At 38.9% G+C, this 22,065-nt stretch overlaps 1 protein-coding gene across 3 annotated transcripts; it reads right to left on the bottom strand.

The window, feature by feature from the left end:
• Positions 1-72: 72 nt before the first annotated feature.
• Positions 73-21,511, bottom strand: smarcad1a (SNF2 related chromatin remodeling ATPase with DExD box 1a). Of its 3 annotated transcripts, none has more exons than XM_030060632.1 (23): positions 21,044-21,511; positions 19,696-19,855; positions 17,627-17,747; positions 16,933-17,002; positions 16,740-16,834; positions 16,129-16,233; positions 14,497-14,575; positions 13,709-14,334; positions 11,952-12,148; positions 10,838-10,928; positions 9,578-9,677; positions 8,630-8,689; positions 8,273-8,348; positions 7,184-7,319; positions 6,823-6,954; positions 6,481-6,576; positions 6,206-6,323; positions 5,993-6,108; positions 5,284-5,472; positions 4,959-5,077; positions 4,292-4,474; positions 3,076-3,182; positions 73-2,091 (listed from the first exon to the last, which is right to left on the bottom strand). In XM_030060632.1, exons 1-23 carry the CDS (start codon positions 21,156-21,158, stop codon positions 2,030-2,032), a joined length of 3,153 nt encoding a protein of 1,050 aa, XP_029916492.1. In that variant the 5' UTR covers positions 21,159-21,511; the 3' UTR covers positions 73-2,029. The 3 variants fall into 3 exon arrangements, with proteins under 3 accessions (XP_029916492.1, XP_029916494.1, XP_029916493.1); XM_030060634.1 differs by having other exon boundaries at positions 2,030-2,091; positions 16,743-16,834; XM_030060633.1 differs by having other exon boundaries at positions 2,030-2,091; positions 17,627-17,744.
• Positions 21,512-22,065: the final 554 nt, after the last annotated feature.

Below are 22,065 nucleotides of genomic sequence, written 5' to 3'. Positions count from 1 at the left end.
CAGAGTTTGTGAAATGAGCAGTGGGTCTTACTGGTGGATCCTACTGCTAATAAAATACAGACCAGACAAATATCTATTACAATGTTTTATTATTCAATGCAAACAGTAACATACAAAAACATACAAATGATCTCATAAAAGCTTAAACAGCCACAGTTGAACACTTACAACACACGAGCCACTTGTACAGTACATTAACAGAGCAGGTGCTTACTCCGTTCGCTCTCCCCTATGGGTGGTTTGGGTCATCATATTTCAAGGAATGGAAACAGCAAACGAATCCATAAAAGCATCATATATTTAAAAGACATTCTATTAGTCTATGATATATATTTTTGTACTGGAATAGAGTTTTCCTCACTATAACAACTGTGACATCTGCGCCTCTGAGTGATCCACCACACCCCATTTCATAACACTCTTAAAACACTGGGTCAAAAGTCAAGCAGCCTGCCTTTGATGGACAGCTGCATTGACAGTGATTGAAGTTCATCTTTTATAATAGCAGAGGGATATTCCAGACATTCCATATTAAGTGTCAGATTACAAGTTGAAACACTTTTTGATGGAAATGGGTATAAAATGCTCTGATCCAGGATTTTAGAGAGGGGAAATCAATATTGGGCAGTAAAATCGTCATAAGTACTGTTACCCATAACCGCTGCAGGACATGGCAATAAAGAAAAAAAAAAAAAAAAAAAAAAAACTTTGAATGTAAACTGAATGTATTTACTATAAGATGAGGCAGGTTTAACAGTCTACATTTAACCCTTTAACTCTGGACTAAGCAAGTCAGTTTCCATACAATAATATGGAATATTCTGTTCAGTCAACATGAGGGATATTTATGAGAAGGATATAAAAATGTAAATTAAAGATCCATCTTGAATAAGTCCTTGGTTAAGGACAAAAGCTACTACCATGTCACGTCAAGGGTTTCCCATTAGCCTGGTTTGCACTACAATGCCACGAAGGACTGTCAGCACTCCAGTGATCACCTTCTCAAGCATATCAATAGTTTGGTCTTTGTGACTAAGGGAACGTTGCATTGTAAGACAAGGAGTTATGTGGACTTGGAATTATGATACTTCTTAAAAGGTCACGTCCTTAGTATTGCGGTTACAGTCTTGGAAACCGTGATGACCTCTGATGACATTTTAGCCTCTGGAAGGCAACAGACAATTTTTTTTTCAGATTTTCCAGTGTAGAGAAAACGAAACGGAAATTTTTCCCATTTGTTTTACTACTACTAGTTGAATATCTTTCCACAAAATGCACAAACATCAACAGAAACGGAAACCAGAATGCTTCTGATACCAAGACGTGGAGTACTCCAGCCTTAGATGTATTACTGGATGGTTGTTTGGATATCTACACACCATGTCCCCTAAGTTGGTCTATCATAGACCTCGCAACTTCAGACCCTGGCTTAACATTTGCAGCGTTGTTAATTTTTAAAGCTACAAAATTTGTTTAGCCTATCTGTAATATTCTCAAAATCAAAATAAGAGAAACTGGGTCACTGTGTGCATGTAAAAATGGTGTTTCAAGCATAGCTGCATGGTGTCAAATCAGAACCTCTCAGTATCAGAAGTTTTTCTATAGCAGCATGTGGTTCACAAGCATCTTTTTAGTCAATATTAAAAAAGTAATGTCAAGTTTTCTTTATATTGAGTCTCATACAGAGACATTACTCAATTACTGAAAACATGGGTCCCTAAAGTGTAAAATCAGCTTATATTTTAACAGGAATCTGAGCACAACAATGGTTAAGTCCAAGAATTACACCATTCAAGTATTTGCAGCAGGTTTACATCAGTTCACAGATGCATTAATAAAAATACGTTTCAGTCTTCTAGTCTGTGGCAAACAAAATGCAGCGGTGTCAACAGTTTTTCAGTACAGACACAAAGTGCGTGTTCAGTCAGCACACTGAGGTCCACCCAAAATCACAGGAATGCCATTTCAAAAATGTTAGTGTACATATTTACTTGTACGGTTTCAAGTTCAGTGTGCTTATGTGCCTGTATCACAGTCCCAGTGAAACCTTGAGCAAAGATGCCATATCTTCAGGTATGTCCCCCTCACCACCTAGAGAAGAAACAGTGTTTTCAGAGGACCTTAACTAAATAATTTTCAGATTAAAAATAAAGCGCCATGTAGTAGACTATTTGGAAAACCGACAGATACGCCATGCCAACAACTACCACAGTCAAACGGCTGTAAAGACTACAAGGCAACCTTTTGATTTTCTACTGTATATAACAGTATACTTTTGCTGTGTTGAAAATGAAGAACTGCTGGTTAAATGTAATTTTACCATGTATTTGACATTTTTCCATTTTTTTTTCCAATATCTATCTATCTATAGATATCTATATCTATAGATAGATATCTATACATATATATAGATAGATATCTATAGATAGATAGACAGATATGCTTTAACAAAGAATTATTGATTGTGTTTAGGGGTGAAGGAAAACTAATAATTCATTTTGGCTACGCTGTAGGGTTTTATGTGTTTTATATAATTATTTCCATTGTTGAATGGGGTGCTGGACATTTATTTACAGGCCTGGAAGGAGACCAGAGCACGGTTAGAAACTGCTGGTCCTCTTTCCTGATCAGTTTGCACTACTGGTGTGTCAAGAACACGTAAAAGTCCCCCACTGGGCCTAAAATTTTATTTATTTTGGCCGCATCGTTTAGATCTTGATGAGCAAATTAAAGCAGATTTACATTAGATACAGTGTTTTGCTAATTCAACTGCAACTGCCAACTTGTCTCTTGCTTCTACAATTTCATAGGGTTGATAGATGTTACATGTCAGCTATGACTTTTTACTTATCAACAATGTGTTCATTCTACATCAGCCTTCATTAATACACATTAACAATGCTAGTACGTATGAATGTGCCGGTACAAAACAGTGTAAAATTATGTTTTTGTATTTGTGCGGGTGTCAATGTCAACTTACTGCATTTGTGTTGGAGAGAATGAACATGCAGCTGGACCACTGCTGTGTGTGTGTGTGTGTGTGTTTGTGTGTGTGTGTGTGTTGTGTCTCCTCACCATCAGTTGCAGTCATGTCCTGCTCCAGTTTGAGTTTCCTCTGGCCCAGCTGCAGCATGCAGTCCTCTATACTGTCCTTGCTGATCAGCTTAATCACCTTCACAGTCCTGACACACACACACACACACACACACACACACACACACACACACACACACACACACACACACAAACAAACACACAAACAAACACACGTTAAAGTTCCTTTAACACATGCAGCCTGTTCTGTTTGTTGGCACAGGGTCATATGAATGGTGCTGGCCATTGAATTATACCAATTTCACAGCATTAACAATAATTTTCCTTAACACTCATATGTGTGAGCCAGCACAACCACACATAATGTCAGGATGCTCTGACGTAGGCCGATGAAAATAGAGACCCCACAGGTGGGGGGGGGGGGGGGGGGGGGGGGGGGGGGGGGGTCAGCTGAAAAGCTTTGCTAAAGGACAGACAAAAATGTCAAATTGGACAGGCATGGAAATAAGGGAGGTTTTCAGTGTCCAAAATGGCTACACTGTCTGTGATGCAAAGGTTGGACACCATTTCAGGTAAGTTCTGGGAAAATGATGACAGAACGGTATTGCCATAGTGTTACAATTACAGTCTTATGGTTAAATATTGAAGAACCATGTCTGAAAAACAGAAACTGCCACTTGTATGGGTAACTTTAATTTGACAATTTTGTGGCTTTCATGTGTGAAAGTGGCTACGCAGAGTGAGGAAAAATCAGTACATCAGTTTTTTCTATAATGTTGAAATGGAAGAGAGGTATAAAACCATTCAGAAAAGATTTTGAGGGACCACAACCCATCTTTACTTCATACCCTACCATCACCTCACCATTTTTCTCTATTTATTCTTATTTACCTCCACCAACAAAATTGGACTAGAGTTATTTTTTTGCCTCCTTCTGTCTGTTTGTCAAAATTTTGTGGAATGGTTGGTCATGGGCCTCGAAAGAACTGACTAACTTTTCATACCGACTGTCCAAAGTAGGGTGCGGCAGAGGGCATGATTAACTTTTACTTAATATTCAACATGTGGAACGGGCATATGCTCTACTGAGAAGTTTCAAGTTTTATGGGTGTATATTTGCATGTTCTTAATATAGTGGCATATAGTTTTTGATTCTACCCTCACATCCATTTGATGCACTTTGTATGTGATTATGACTAAATTGATCAGGCCTGGGTGTGTAGGTTATTTTTCTTACTTGGTCTGGCCTACACGGTGACATCTGTCCTCAGCCTGTTTGTCGTTGTAGGGATTATAATCTATGTCGTGCAGAATGACAACATTAGCTGAGGTGAGGTTGATGCCCAATCCACCAGCTCGCGTTGACAACAGGAACACAAATATGTCGGGGTCTGTGTTGAACTCATCAATCAGCCCAATCCTGTAGGACACAAACGGTTTCCAAGGATTACACACAACATTCTGTTAAATGAAGATTAAAAGACCTTAAAAAGGACTGTACCCGTGATTTTGCCTGTTTACTGTAATAAAGGGAAAATGCTTAAAAAAGAGCTCAAATAACACTGACACTAAACACTACTTCTGTTACTACTAGTACTACTAATAATGATGTAATAGATGAAACTATCACTGTCACTTGGTGATTTTTGAAAATGCACTTGGTCTGATGCAGGTAGCAGGCATGAACCCCATGCTACAGCTAACTGTAGAATGAATTCAGCTTTAGAAAATTTTGACTATTTAACAACACTTTAATTAAGGTGACATAGTTCTACATGATTCTGACCTGAATTAGCAGGATTAATTTATAAAATTCTACTATGCAATTCTGGCCTGATGACTGTGACTGAACTGGCTCATAAGTGAACCTGGTTTAACTGCATTAAATCTCAAACAATACTGACCTGTCAGCAATGGGTGTGGATCCATCCAGTCTGACGTAGCGGTGCTTGAGGTGTTTCAGTAGTACCTCTAAAATGTCCAGCATCATGGCAAACTGACTGAATAACACCACTCTGTCTCCCTACAGGAACAGAGAAAAATGTTTTACAGGCGAAACCAACACATCAATGATGAAGAGGAAGAAACCAATACAGAGAGAAACAGACATTTAAGTACCATTATGGTTGTAATGGACCAACACATTCCTGACCTAAGTGAAAACTCTGAACAGATTACATGTATTCCCTAGGCGCCAAAATCATGACAACTCTTTCTTTTTGTGTTTACCTCTTTTTTAAGTGAGGTCAGCAGCTCTGTGAGGTGGTGGAACTTCCCAGAGTCCAGCAGTAGGTCGTTTTCGAGCTGGTAGGAGCTGACCGAGGAGTACTGCTGGCAAAGACGGTGCAGCTCAAAGTCTGTCATTACCTCCATATCCTCTTGGATTAGATGTGGGTCCGCATCAAAGTGACTTGGCTCCTGAGGAGGGCAGAAAAGAAGAGAGGAGGAAAGACTAATTAAGATGAGGGAGTAAATATATACCAAACAAACATAGGACTCCTACACTAATTTTCCAGGACTTTTAAAGGACATATTCAGTGACCTTTAAAACTGTTGTTCACAGAAGTTCACTTTGTATTGAATCAAACTCGACAAAGTGGCCAAACAGCTAAAACTGCATGAAATCTATCTGTCTATCCATCCAACCAACCATCCATCAATATCTATCTACATCTATCAATCTATATACACACAAAGTATTTATGTATACATATTTAAGTAAGTATCATTGCAGCTAGCTTATCATTTAAATATTATGATAATCATACATACATATAAACATGTTAGGGCATCTCTGCACCTGTAGATTATGGTAGTTTGGTTCTTGAAGCAACTCTAACACTGTCAGTGTACAGTCATGGTTCTCTAAAGTTGCGTGGACACAGCACAATGTTGGACACAGAGATGAAGAGAAGGCTAGTTGAGAAGTAACACCAACCTTGAGCATGAGTTGGCTCATGGCTTTGAGTTTTTCTGTGGTGTAATACTGCCTGTGAAGCAGAGGGTGGTTCGCCATCTTCCTCAAATGCATCATCACATTACACAGCTCACGCTCTGCAGAGGCAAAATGTGAGAAAGGATATTGCATATATCTACAAACACATCTCTGTTTCTTATATTATGTGTTGATGTACAATAAATGATGTCTTACTTTCTCCAGAGTTAGACCTTTTGAGTTTCTTGAAGAGAGTGTCATAAAGAACCTGCTGCTTCTCACTCATTGAGCAGAACTCGACCTTCTCCTTCTTGGCTGGCAGCTGCTGGAGGACCTGGAAAAGACAGACCATTCAATGACTGAAATTAATCATGTAATACAAATTAAGACTGTCATTAACTATTGTTGAAGCTCTTTGATTCTTTATTGCAGATCCAATGCAGTTTCAAACTGTGAGACAGACATGGTCACAATTCACAAGGTCAACTCACCTCGTTCTTGACCCTTCGGAGGATAAAGGGTTTCATGATGAGTTTGGCCTGAGCGATGCGGTCCCTCTCAAAACGGCTCTGCTCCTCGTGGGATTTCTAGCACAAAACATGACACCATTAAACACTTTGGTCAGATGGCACAGATGAAACTGAGCCATTAGTGCAATTTTTGGGGTTATTTCGTTATGCCACTCAAGGTTTAATGTTACTCTTCTCAACTGTCCAAGTGAACTGAACTAAAGGAATAAACACTCCATAATTGAATCACACCACTCTAAACATAAATGGTGTGAGCACAACCGCAGCCCATGTACACACACACACACACACACACACACTCACCATGGAGAACATTTTGGAGATTTGTGACGTGGAACTGGAGAACATAGAAGGCATGATGAAGTTTAAAAGGGACATCAGCTCTAAGAGGTTGTTCTGTAGGGGGGTTCCTGTCAGCAGCAAACGATGCTGTGCCTGGAGGCAGAGAGACAGAGAGAAAACAGAGAGACAGAGAGGGAAAGAAGAGAAATGCTCAACTGTGTAATCTACTGTGGCAGTTTTGAAGAGCCATAATAAATATACCAATGAGGTGGAGTAAAAAGATTTCAAAATGTGGAGAAAGAGAGTGAGAAAGAGGAAAGGACCATAGAAATGGGGTGGATGTAACCAACTTGATAATACCAGAAAATGTCTGTTCACTAACGTTAATAGCCATAAGGTGACGGTAACGCAGAGAGCTCATGTTCTTCAGCATGTGACCTTCATCAAACACGGCGTACTTCAGACGAAGCTTCCGGAAAAGGCTACGGTCATTGTCATTTCCAATGGCCAAGTTGTACCTGTGAAGCATTACAAAAAAAAAGCACGACTCTATCATGAACGAACTCATACACAAGTTCAAACACTCATACACGTTCTTCTCTTGCTACATGTTACACCTTTCAGATGATTAAGAACCACAGTGCACTAACAGATAATAGTTTCAATTATCAGTATCGAGAGAGGCAGACTGATGACATTTATATACATACAACTAAGATGGCCTTTTGGTGTCTTGTTATATTGTCAATTACATAAAGTTGTTAGTGTGTATTTTCAGAAGTATGCTGTTAGTTGCAAATTGAGGTAATAAAATAAATTGGTATAAAATGCTTACATTTTAGCTGACCAGTTAACTATTTTTTCCCTATCATGCACCCATCCAACAATATAGGAAACAACACAAAGGTGGCAGCAATGGGGTGCAGACAATTTCAAGGGCAGTACATTTGGCAGTTGGTTCAAATCAAACAATCTAATAACTAAATGGCAGAAAGCCACTGTGCATAAAGTGGGACACAGGCATCCAAAACATAACTAATGATGTAACAAAAGCAGAACTAAACACAAACTGACCAACACCCTGCTTCTCTTGCACTCTAGACCAATAAAAATGAGACAACAGAAAGATAACATCTAAATAGCATGGAGGGCCCAACTACACAGGTTTTCATGCCAGAGAACACACCCGCTAATTATCACAGAAAAGGGAGGAACTAGTCGATGAAATCACCTTGTGCAGTGTTTATTTGGAATAAAAAAAACAGTGAACTCACAGCCCTCCATGGTGCGTGACTGCCTGTGTGATTTAGGTTATTAGTAGCACCACCGCTGAAAAGCTACCATATCTTTTTACCCCTTCACTACGATTATTTAAGTGATGGAGCCTGCTCATTAGTGGCTGATCTATAGTGGCTGTATATGAGTGAACATGAGAATGTATTTGTGTGTATTTGTTTGTGTGTCTACTTACGTGGTCACAATGACATTAAACTCTACCTCTTGATTGAGGATTTCGTGTCTGAGGTATCGGCGATCCTCCACAGATCCTGTATAAACAAGCGAGAGCAAATTCTGCTTTTGGCTCAAAGTGGTCATAAAATTTCAATTCCAGGCTCATTAGAAAGCTACGGTGGTTTACTGAACTCTGAGTAAGGCAGAGGTGTTTCAAAGCACAGCGGGAGCATCATACACGGTCCATTTCAGATGTTTCTGAGCGTGTTTGATCACTGAACACCAGACATTCCCTGCTCATTTTCAGAACTCACGTAGGGAAGAAAAGGACTACGTGTGTCATTACTGATGTGAAAAGATGAAAGAAGGGTCTTACCATAGTAGACAAGAACCGCAAGGCTTGGGCACCAGAGCTTGAGCTCCCTGACCCAGTTATCTGCAAGACAAGAGAGCAAATCAAATATGAATAAATGTCAGGTGATGTTTTCAAATAAAATTATGGTTCCAGCCAGTGAGCCAGGTTTTGATTAATCTTAAATATTAGCTCCAGTAAGTTATATAAACAGCCCACAGTCTTAGACAACAGATATTAAATGTTGTTAATTCCACACTAGTTTTTTTTTTTTTTTTTTTTTTTTTGATAAATAGATCAATACCTTCAACTATGAAAAAGTAATGAAAAAAGTAAAAGTAATGAGAAGCACCCATCACAAGTTGAAGACAAATAATACATTTAAAATAGCTTTCTTGGGCTTAGCAGTAGCCAAAATAACCCCAAAGGTCTTATTTTGTAGAGGGAAACAAAAACGAAAAAACAAACAAAAAAACAGTATAGTAGTACATACCAACATTTGTGGAGCTGTAACCAGCAAATACTTTGTATTTATCGCTCAAGAAATGACTGCTTGGTTATCAAAACTGTAATCAATTCATTTTTGGTCACTCAATTTATCAATTCATCAATTAATTGTTCCAGCATTAAGCTCCACATTTATAGAAACTGAAGCACTTTACTTTCTAAATTGAAAAATAAAAACAGTGGTGGGGGCTCAAAATGACTGTAAATATGTCATTTTGAGCCTGTAAAACTGTAAATGTTTTAGGTTGTTTATTGTTTATTGCTTGTTGAAGAATCCCAAACCTGTGATCGCAACATAATTGCCTGCCAGTATTGTGCTGCACTCGTTATTGCCACTATTTCACGTCTTCGGGTGTGTAGATGTGTCACTGTGTTAGGGACAGTGTGTTATGAAGCCTTTTACTTGAATCTTTTTTGTACTAGTGGGCTGAGGATCAAAAGTGTGTGCATCATGGAGGCCATTACCAAGTGTAGAGGACGGCACAGTGATGAGGTGAGGACCTGTTATTCCATCTTCGTAGAGCTGGGCTAAAAACGCTATGGCCTGGATAGTTTTGCCCAAACCCTGAGAGAGAAGAGAAAAGAAAGAAAGGGTATAGATGGACAGACAAAAAGTGAGATGGAGGAGAGAAAAATCATTTGAACATCTGCTTGTTGGAGCAGTAAAAATCCTGTCAGGACTTGTCAGTGACACCTCAACGATAACATTATTTGACATTACGCCTTAGCTCAACTAGACAAATCTTACTTTGTTTTCTTGCTTCTTTCATTCTTCAGAGCCTAAAACAACAACTCTACCCATCTGCTCCCTTTACTTTATCCCTTTCTTTTCTGCACTTTCTGCTTGTTTGTTCACGTGCACTTTCTTTTTTTTCATACTGACAACCTACATAATATACACACACTCATGTACATTTGTGTCTTTGTGTTAGAGTACGTGTGCATGTGTGTAGTGGTGGGTCACAAGTGAGGAGTCATTTGTTGGTAAACTGATAAGAATTCAGCGTTAAATATTTCACACATTATTTACACCAACACTTAGTCATATGAGAAATATACGAGAAGTGTGTAGTGTTAACTTATGCCACGTGTAACTAGTGAGGATGCTTTTGGTGAAAAAGGAAGTGAGTTCATTTAATGGTCCATCTGTTTCACAGATCTCTCTCCCTAGGGTTGGACAGATAACTCTTTCCATGCTTACTTGTTACTTGTGATAATGAAAGAAGTGAGAGGCAATATTGTTCTTACACCTAACAAACAACTATGAACAAAGTGGGTAAATTTAACACATTACTATTGCTTCTGGTGGGTGGTGATGTGTCTCTCTTTTAAATGTTTTTTTTTTCTTTTTTATTCTACTTTTCTTGTGTCTAAAAGCATACAGTGGACAGATGTTGAAAATCAGCATAGTGCTATGACTATAAACAACAGCTGCAGCTGCATACGTGTATGTTGTTGTAACGTGTCGAAATAAATGAATATTAAATACATACAAAAATACATCAATCAATCAATCTATCAATCATCAAGCTGCCACAGGTTAGACTTTGAGCATGTGTGTTTGCGGTGAGAGAGCACAAATTATTATTGTTAGTAAAGTAAAAAAGTGAATGTAAGTGTGACTGAATTAATTTCACACGTTTTCCACAAGCTAATATCTCATTTATGTGACTATCTTGTTTGTATGAATCCTGGTGCATGTCAGACTTGGCTTGGCTGTCTTACCATTTCGTCAGCCAGTATACCGCTCAGTTTGTGCTGGTGCAGAAGGAGCAGCCAATTCAGACCAATCAGCTGATAGGGCTTCAGCTGGAACCTGGCAGACAACAAATGACAAAATGAGACCAAAATCTGGAGCTGGCAATCCTCACATGGCTAACAATCCAGTTCTTACCGGAACAATTATTTACACTTGTTGATATTTAAACATCAAGGAAGCAGAAGTTCAACGTATTTCAAAATGTCAGTCAGCGTGTTTGATAATGCTTTTCCTGTCCAGTGAATTTTACATCCCATGAAAGAAAAAAAAAGACCAGAAGCCAAATAAATGGCAAGTATTCATAAAGAAATCATGCACTCAAAACAACACATCACTTCAGAGCTTCCTGTAAAAGCTCGAGGCTGACTTGAGGGCCAAGCTGACTCAACTTGTACTCAGGAGGCAAAACATTTGGACTGACATCTCTGTGCTCAAGGCTACATTCCAAGCTAAGCTGTTTGTCTTTTTCAGGCTTGAAATATCAAAAAAGATACAATGATCACAGAACACTGCAAAGCGGTACAAAATATGTTTGAATACTAGCATTATTCATACCTGCTTCAGCACTACTTCACATTTTATTGCTGCCTCCTAAAATAATTTGTAACCGTTTCTGCTGTGGAGGATTTGTTGAGGATCCACAAACATGATACAACCTCCCACCCATCATTAAACTCAGGTAACTGGGCTCTGATTTCTGTTTGCTGTCTTTGGGCAAAACATGATAAGATTTTGTTTGTATTTTATGGAAAAACTCAGGCTCATATTTGTTTCATTCTATCTGTATCGTTCTACATATGCATTTTTGTGAGTAAGGTGCAGAGCTGACACACACCAGCATTTTTAATCACTGCTACTACACTAAAATTTTCAATAATAATACCTAATAAGAATTTTTATTTCAGGAATTGAAAACACAATCAACACAGATTTATTGCATAAGGAGAAAAAAATGCTCTAGATGCCCAAGTGTTGCAAATATTTTAAGGACTAGTTGACTATGGTATGAGAGACTTATTACACCATTTTTGGGGCTATACACAAAACAGTCGGGTGTGTATGTGTGTGTGCACTACTCACTGGCTGTTGAGTACATTGGGCTGCTTGATGGCCCCTAGCCCCTTCTCCATGACCTGAGTGACCTGTTTGACCATTTTAGAAGAAATAGTTTCACATTTGGACATGAGTCCCAAGACGACTGTTCGCTCCTTGAGAACGACTTTACAGCCCATCAGTAGATCCTCTGACAGTCCATTCTCCTTTTGGAGGACCTCCACCTGGAGAGGAATGGGAAACACAGTTACAGTCTATACAATGTGGATGATATTTTGACAACATTATAAAAGAGTGCAGCCTAGCAGTAATTTCACTGAGAGACACTTTTCCTAATAGATGACCTCTCACTGGGGAGAAAATGGAAAACAACAGATAAATTCAGCGTGGGCAGCATCAAGATGAAGGGCTCTTCAGGCTCTGACAGGCAATGACCTCTCTTAGAGAAGACAAATGCAATAAAATTCAGAAATACAACTAAACGTGACAAAAACGATTACCTAAACAAAAAAAAAACAGATGCTACAGATGCTTGGTTAGTATTTTTTTTCCAGCCATAGGATCAATAAACTAAATTAAAATGTTATTTTCTTACACTGCTCTCAATTTTAGCCTCAAAGGAAAATCAGCAATTTTAATAGGGCTTAGTGTGTGATTTCACAAGTCTTTTCTCCATGGATTTACCTCGGTCGGCAAGCGCTGATCATCAGTAAATACAAGCCAGTGCTGACGACAGGCCAAAAGGCAAATATGAACTGATCTTGTTTATGGCTATATGACCAATAATCATCTGTCTGTTTGGCAAACAAGGGGATGTGAAACTGAAACACAGACAGTCACAGATGACCAGAATCCACTAAGACTCAAGTTAAATTCGGTTTTACACTGATAAATGAGATGTACAAGCCTGTAGTTGTTACACTTTCTGCACACCATTCATGCCAGTTATTTTCAATACTAACATGACCTTGGGTCACCTAGGGAACATGTCTCTGAATTGTTGTTTTCACTTCTCAGTTTGTCGTGGGATAATTGTTTTATCTACCTATGATCTCCAGGTCTGTGGCCAGGTGTATTGCTAGGGGCATACACACCTTCCTCACACATGTGCAAGCGAGCGTGGGCATTCAGCCATGTCATGTTTTCATGACATGTTTTTGCCGATGTTTAAAGCCTCACAATACTCTAGGAGAAGTAAAAATTTTCCTAATGACTGGCTCCAATGTGAGTCGATATTGTTTTCACAGGTGTTTCTATGAACTCCTCACAACACCAAACACACGTCAATGTGCAAGCAACACATGCATGACCGTTTCTGTTACAAAGATATAAATATTTCATGGGCCACATCACAAGCTAGTTACCACAACAAGGCATACTGTGATGATCACAGTGCGCTCTGACTACACAATACCCTGAATACTGACTCTGTGACGATAACTGTGTGATGTTATACATACACACAGTTGGAAAATGAAAATCAGATTTAAAAAAAATGGGATCATAAGATGTAATTTTGTCAATATGTGAGGAGGTCTGCCACTTTTTAAAGAATGCCTTGTCTAGGTGTACTCACTGGGAAAATAGAGCCTGGATGAAATCAAACAGGTCATGAAGTCTTTTCCCAGGTGTTTGGTGTGATGTTTTCAGGCTGAGATTGACTGCAGCACTTCGTTTTTACAACTTTCCCGATTGTTAACCTGAGCAAACTGTTTTCTTTGAGACAGGACCAATATGATGTTTGTTATCTCTTTGATGTAAAAAGTACAGACACGTTCTCTTACCAGGCTCTCCCAGTTATTAAAGGGTCTCAGCTCAACAATCTTTTGAGCCTTTTTAATAGAGCACCCAGCTATCAGCTTCAGCTCGTCAAGTGATGACTCCCGGAAGAATGTGAGTATCTCTCCTCTGAGACCTGAATTCCCCCCCTCAGAGGTCAGTTCATTGTCAGAGTCATCAAAGTCACTGTTAAAGGTCTCCTCTTCATCATTGCTCTCCCCCTCAGAGCTGACATGTTCATTCGAGTCACGTGCTTTCCTCTTTCTCTCCGCTGCTTGTCTCTTAGCAATACTGGCAACAGAGGAACAGGAAAATCTTTTCTTGACGGAGGACGATAAAGACGGTGAAGCAGACCTTTTGCTGAACCCTGTTGACTTGTTGGAAGCATCGTGACTTGTTTTGCTCTCTTCTGAGTCCCAAAAGTCTTCACTGTTCTTTACATGTATTATATCATTTTTTGTTTGTCTGAGATTTCTGTCGTCTTTGGAGTCCTTACAGTCTCTTCCATCTTTCGAATTTCTACGGTCTTTGTGGTGCTTCGACTCCATGTGGTCGCAGCTTGACTTGTCTTTGCTCTTTGATTTACTCGATTTCGTTTCCTTGGACTCCGGTGAACTGGAGCTGATGTCCTCTGTGTCAGACCATCAAAAGAATGACAGTGGGTATTTCAATTAAAGGTTAAAGTGACAGGTCAAATTATCTAAGGACACATAAATTAACTGCACGTAGGCATGCATAAGGTAGATGTTCAAAATCACATGATGTGTAATAAAAGAATCCACAGTGTTCTAACCTTGGTCTGAAAACATTTTTAAAACTTCCAGAGCATCTTGATATTTCCACTCATGCTCCTGCAGGACCATCCGCAGCTCCTGTGCCAAGACAGACAACAGCAGGGTTCGAGGTGAACAGTTTCCAGAACACACTGGACCAAAAACAAACAAACAAACAAAAAAAGCCTTACCAAATTCTCTTATTTGTTACCCATTCCTTACCAAAACTTCCTTTTCAAATAAAACACAAAGCACAACTTCTGATTTGCTATCAAAATATTTCAGTGTGGTTTCATCAGATAATCACACCCAGAAAAGGAGGGATATTTGCAGATATTGTAAATTATGAGGAATCAGTTAAAAAGAGTCAAATGTATGGAACATATTTAATCAAATTTCACACACTGGTAAAAGTGCTTGAAGTGTGAATTTTATTTGTCCACTAATGTCCATGATGTGCTTAATTGCGATTGAAACATTTTAAATAATGACCTGGGCTCAACAATTTAAGGCTAACAAATAGTCCTGTTGGATTGCACAACAGTGAAAAGTGACTGGACAATCTTTTGGATTGATAGTAAACCATCACCACAGAAATGTGACAGCTGCTATCAGTCTCATAGGTTCTACTGCCGTTAAATGGGGCTTCAGACTATTGCGATATACTATTTTTCTGCTTTGTTTTTGTCTATGGATGAAAGTATGGAACACTGCCAGCATTAAGTAAAGGATAATGTCAACTTGCCAGATTTTTTCAAGACTAGGCGTTTTCCTAGAGGATTAGAGGAACAGTTAGGCAGAACCATAGCCAGCAGTTTGAGTTTTTAGTGAGGCTGAGGAGCAACGTGTATTTTCCAGGTTACTGAAGCCAACAGCAGTGAACCAAGCACAATCAACTTAGAAAGTGGTTTTATTTAATCTCTTTTCTTTTTTTTCCAATAACTCAATGTTACTGATTATTACTGATGTTTTATTAGTAATATTACTGTTGTTATCTTTTTACTACACTATCGTTTCTTATTTTTCTGTCTTACTGTTGCTACTTTTTTGTCTAATTAATGTTTGCCACATCTCTGTTTGTTTGTTTTCTGTGTTTATTAACTAAAGGAAAAAAACAATAAAAAGAATTGATCACAAAAAAAACGTAGAAAATGGTGATAAAAAAAAATGCGACTACATTTCCACAGTCTGGTTTGTTCTCTGTCACTCTACTTTATGTACAAGCAGACTGCTCCCGTGCCAGTGAAACATGATCTCAACACACTTTGCTTCCCCCAAACTCATATCATGTCAAGTCATGTTACATTACATCACAACCTCAAAGTCACTCACACACAGTGTTCAGTTATGTGATGAATGTACAGTTTTGGAGGGTAGAGAAATTTTAGACTTGAGGTTACTGATATGAGTAAATTCAGGCAGATAATTTTTAGTATTAAGTATTTTCAGGGCTCTATAAAAGTGGTGTGTGTGTGTGTGTGTGTGTGAATATATGTGTAGATCAGACTCTTTCATAAAGACTAAGATTAAATAAATAGAGGGGCAAATGAAAGAATCTAATAATAAACACTGATAAAACCTTACCAAACTCCCAGCTTTGGATACTGAATGAGTCACAAAGACAAAAATTATCTGTTTGTGTGCGTCTTCACCTCCTTGTCCTGGTCAGGGAACTTTCTTTGTAGCTTCCTGACCATGGCTTCCTGCTTCTCCCAGCTTGGCTCTGTCTCTTCGTCATCTTCATCAGATAATTCCACCTTTCATGTACAGTCAAGAAAAAAAGTTAACAGCAGTGTTGTGTAGTCAAAGGAAAACTCAGAAAAGCCATGTATGTTGTGAACCTAATCACGCTCAACACCATTATCATTATGTATCATCAATGGATAGTGGCTGCAATAATAGTTGCCTATCATGCTTCTATGCTCACTGGTGCATCAGCACTAATCTGTCCTTCTCACATCAGTGGTTGTCAGATAATTACTTGTATTTGACAACTTAAATGAGAAGAAAGAGATTTTTGAGGGAAAATCTTTGACAGCATGAGCAATAAAGCCGCAGTAAATTATAGTGGCATGCAGAGTATGAAGAGCAGGATTTCTACAATGTCTGCATGTTTGAAAGTGGATGTAATGGCTTTAGCTGCTTAAATAGGCAAATGTACTAGCAATTACTCTGCCAAAAAATAGTAATAGTCATAACTACAGCATCTATTTCATTTTATGTTTTAATTAATAAAAAATGATGATAACAATAGCAATCTCACCACTTCGTGTTTCCTCTTCTTGGTGGGCTTAATGTCTTCACTGTCCTGGGAGCTGCTGGATGCATCAAGCTTTCTCTTCCTGTCTGCGTCTGGGGCTGACATGACAAATCACAAGCATTACCGCTCTGTCCCAGCTCAGTGTTTAGCACAGCATGGCATTCAGTGCACAAAGAAAACTACAGCCAAACTTTACCTTTTCTATTACCGTACTTCACGATGCAAACAGCTATAGCTCCTTCCAATGTAGATGTGGTCTCAATCACCTGAAAAAAGAGCAGGAACGGGCCAAGGAGCAGAGGTGAATGTCTTATAATAAACTTTTATACACCATGGAATAAGGTCAACACATGTCCAGAGAAGTGTTAACTACAGATACACTTGATTAGACTGTTTGTTCTAACGAGTGCTAGGGCAAATAAAACACAAGTGAGGCTGTATATGCATAAAATTCAGCAAAAAAGTGTTGTACCAGTCAAATTTACTACACTGGTCTACTTTGAAAAAGCCTTCCAGAAGAGCTTAATGGAGTTTCAATGTCTATTTCCATTTCCTTCTGTCTGGATAGAAAAGAGGAAATTTCTTCACTTGCATACTTGGGAATATGAAGGTCTATTTACTTATTAAACCAACCAACACTGCCTTTGTCAGTGTTGCAGTCACCATTTGAGTGATGTAGGCTATAAGACACTATAACTTGTCAAAACCCTGTAGTAGCTGTTCAATTACTTATAACATTCTACTTTTTAATCCGAGATTTTATTTCTAGTGAAGTCCAAATAAAAACATCAACAGTGTATATTATTAAAATCAAACTAATGCAGTGAGACAAACCTCTCTTATGTTCTGTGCTGAACAAGTTTTAGAGTCTGGGCTCTATCAATACTGACCTCCTGTAGCTCCTCCGTCTTCAAATGAGGAAAGATCTCCAGTAGTTTGGTCATTTTTTTCTCCATTCCATCGTTGTTGTCCTCGGTCTCGTCCTTCCCCACATTTTTGGATGATTTACTTCTTGAAGACAGACAAAGCAGATGGAATTGCAGCCTGAATTTCAATGGTGCAGACTGATTTAAGCTGAACATTGTGGTTCTGTATTAAGGCCTTGGACATTCACACAAGCACAAGGCAGCACAGTGAAGCACAGTGTTTCAGATACTTTAATTACAATAACTAGGGCAGAAACTAATTTCAGTATCATCAATAATGTCAGCCATGTCAACCGATCAAATCAGAGCTTGATAATCAGGTAGGTTTGCCTTTCAAAATCAACTGATAACCTGACCTAAACAGAGAAAGCAAATGATCAGATGTGACTAAATAAATAACACAATGATTTGCAGTACTTTGCGCTGCTTCTCCAGGCTCAGGAACATTATGTTCAACTACCAGTGTTTGCACATTTGTTTGAGGGGACGTCTGTAAATTGCTATCACATAGCTGCAACCATAACAACCAAACAAGCTAGAGACGGCCACATCCAGCACTGGTTTCAAAGGCATCCTTGCTCTTTTTATAGATTAATTTAAAACTAATAAAGTAAGGCAAACTGGCTCATGCTACATGGCTCATGTTCATAGCTTACACTTTATATACTACTTTAACTTTTACATTATGAAGCATAAATGTTTACATGAGTGATTGACACTGGCAATAACCATTAATGTTCATAGTAAGCTAATTTAACAATTGAATTAAATTCACACTGTTTTTATTAAATTATGTCCTGAACAGGCTCTTCCAATATCAACTTTCAAATAAGAACAAATTTGCATGCAAACTGGGAAAAATGGATGCCATAATGCCAAATTCAGACCAGCAGTGTTTTAACCACAATAAATTTAACATAAGACAAAGTCACATGATAGTGGACAAAATAATAAACAATTAGACCGCTACCACACATCATCATACAGAAAAGCACAGATAATTCTCTAAAATCCTGTATTTCTATGCTAAAGTAAAATGAACTTTTACTGCCTAAATGTGTTTTCACCCATTTTGAGTGGAATGGCTGATTAGTGGGCAGCCACATCACTGGTCTGCCCACTCACTAATGGCTATGCTAGGGAAACACTCAATCATCTGCGTAGTGTTTTCAGCACTCAAGCACTTGTGGATGTGCTTATAATATGTTGCATAATCAAGTAATGGCTACAGTTACATTTCCCCCCGGATAAATGATTATATGTTACTCTTACATGTTACTTCCTGTGTTAGGAAGTAGGTTAGGTTAATAGACTGGGTGGATCCAGATATCAGCTGTAATATTTTGTGGTTTGCTTTTTCTTTGGATTCAAATACAGTCTTTCTATTGCAAGGATGGTAACCATTTGAAGTTTAGCAACGCTCACCACAAAACCAGGTATGAAGGTATGACTTCATGATCTGTACATTGCCTACTTTCAGTTTTGTGATCTATCTATCTATCTATCTATCTATCTATCCCATGTAATCACTTCTCACTGCTCTTAGTGAAAAAGAAAATTAAAGCACATTTACTGGTGAGTCATCATCATTACATAGTTTCATGATTGCCATGGCACTACAATTCATGTGGCATACAGTGTGAGTTAATCACATTTAAACTAGAAGAGCAAACTAACCTTTTATTTTTCTGGAAGACACTTGAACTCATTTATGCTGACAGCCTCAAAGATTTAGTGGTTTGTGTTCTTTTGATGACACATGCATTTCTATACAACCCACTACAGGACAGTGGCTCTCAATCTATTGTGATCATGACCAAAAATCAGCAATTTATTCCTGTGGTCCATGCAAAGTCAAATAAATGAAAGCATTGTGTTGTTCTCATCATCTGGGAACCAATCAGCAGAAGGCCCAAGACCCTTACTGGCAAAACGCCCATGGCATTGCAAGGCAACTATTTGCACAGAAATACATGTTACATATTATTTCCTTTCAAACAACACATAACAATGCCATTTTAGCTGACACTTACTTGGATTTCTTGGACGATGATGTCTTGCCCCTTGCATCACAGTGTACTCCTTCCTCCTCTGAGTCGCTGATGCAAACGACTTCTTCCAAATCTTCAAAAACCACTCCTCGGGGCTGGGACTTCACTGACTTCACTGGGCTTTTGACAGGGGTCGCTGGAGCTGAAAAGTGCAATACATAAAATAGACGAACAATTAAAGAACATCTAACACATTGCAACTGGTTTGCATTTCGAAAATTATTAGTTAATCTAGACAGGTTTGGTCATTTGAAATTCTTGCAACTAGAGCTGGGAAATAAAATGATAACACCAATTATCACCAAAAAAAAAAAAAAAAAATCCCCAGTATAAATATAAAAAAAAAAAGTTCAATAAAACATATATTAAACAAAAACACAGATCGCGTGGCAAGAGAGAAAGGTCTGGTTGTATGCCTGGAGACACACACACACACACATCACACACAGGTACTGCACACTGGCTAAAGTACATTAGCATAATGCTAATTATCATTCTGGCTTGTTCAGACTACAGAAGAAAAAAGCAGCCTTTAAATTTAATAATATAATAATTGGCTCTACATTGAAATAATCATTTATATTGACTGAATTAATCTATTTTATCATGGTGCCATTTTTGGCCATGTCACCCTGCTCTATTTGCAACTACTCACAGAAGACAAATTAAAGGAAAGAAAAAAACAACAACAACATTAAGTGTCTCAGTAAGGTGTCGGGCCATCATGAAATCGCCAGAATAGCTGCAATGCTCCTTGGCATAGATTCCAGCAGTTTGTGTAAGTATACTGGAGGAATGGAGCGTCAGTCTTGCAAACTATTTCCCTCATTTGTGGTTTTGAGGGTGGTGATGACAAACACTGCTTAACATATCGGTGCAATTAGGCCTTCATGTACATGTTGGTTGTGTATCAGGTTTATGTGCTCCGTGTTCTTTAAATACTATGTCTTAGAAGTAGGAGTTGAGGTCATAGCACTCAAACAGCATGGCGCACGCGTGCACACACACACACACACACACACACACACACACACAGTGATAGCATATTATTTATGTTTATCTGAACTGGACAAGTGTGTATTCTGAAGTGAGGTGATAACAGTGGGCAAATCTACTAGCAGCAGCCATAAAGACACAAAAGTCGCTCTAAATGAATGACAGCAACACTGAACTACTCGTGGCTTCACGGAGAATCATCACACCTGCAGCCCACACAGGCTAGTGAGGCTAGTAGCCAGAGCTAACATTAGCATGCCTCACACACACACACACACACACACATCTGGTTCACTTCATCAGGCTAGCTAGCTGTGATATTCGCCATCATTACCTGGCTTGTTTTCTTTCTCAGACTCCGGACTTACGGACCCATTTTGCTGGTCTTTGTTTGAGGTTGGCGTTGCCTTCTTCTCATACCGAAAACGGTCCAAATTGAACAAACTCATTTTCAATATATTTTGTTTTTGACGTGACAGTGCTAGCCCCTCCTCTCTTTCTATTCCGTGCTGTTAAACGATTTCTTTTTCCAGACGCATTTAGCAAAGCAAATGTTAGCCGGTCTAACAACCTAACTAGCGTCGGGCGCTAGCATAGCAGCGGGGAGGATGCACTCGGAGAAATGCAGAGATTTGAGAGTGACACTGCTCTGCTTTTTAACACGCGGCCATTAAAAACAAACCGAAAGGTAAAACAGTTGTCTTCGTGGATGTTTTGTGTCGAGTTCAGTTAAAAAACTAAGGACGCCTTGTGACCCGACTGTAGCTTGTTTCCCGCGAAGACCCCCTGCCCCGGAGGATGCTGTGCCGGCTCGGCTCATTGGCCAGAGGACGGGAGCTGGGTGACCGCTAGCCAATGGGATAACGGAAACCTTCAAGGAATCCAGGAAGTATCTGGATGAATTAAAATTTCATCTCCGTGTACTTCCGTTTTCGCATAACTTTTGTTAGGTAATATGTACCACGTTTAGCGGTGGGATTCACATTGATTTCCTGCAAAACGTGTTATTTAATCGAAACATGGATGTTTTAAAGTGGCCGGCTGCATCAGAAAACCATTATTAGTGGATAATCTTTAATAGTATTTTCTTCAGTCGGTGATCGAGCGGGCTGTAAATCGTTTTTACGGTCTGTGGATAGAGCAGAGGGTGAACTGTCTTGATGTCCAATACCTCACGCGAAAATATATTCCTCTTCCTCTTCTGCGATGATGTAAGGAAATCCATGAACCAAACATGGCGAGCTTGTGTAACCCTAACCACATGATATGCATGGACTGCAGGAATTTACATCACAACTTAAGTTAGGGCTGTATTTTAAATCGCTGGAATGCAGTTAATAAACTGAGGGAAAGTCA

This window comes from Myripristis murdjan, chromosome 9, assembly GCF_902150065.1.
Source record: "Myripristis murdjan chromosome 9, fMyrMur1.1, whole genome shotgun sequence".
Taxonomy (NCBI): Eukaryota; Metazoa; Chordata; class Actinopteri; order Holocentriformes; family Holocentridae; genus Myripristis; species Myripristis murdjan.
Note: the sequence above shows the minus strand (reverse complement) of the source record. Positions and strands in the feature narration are given on the sequence as shown.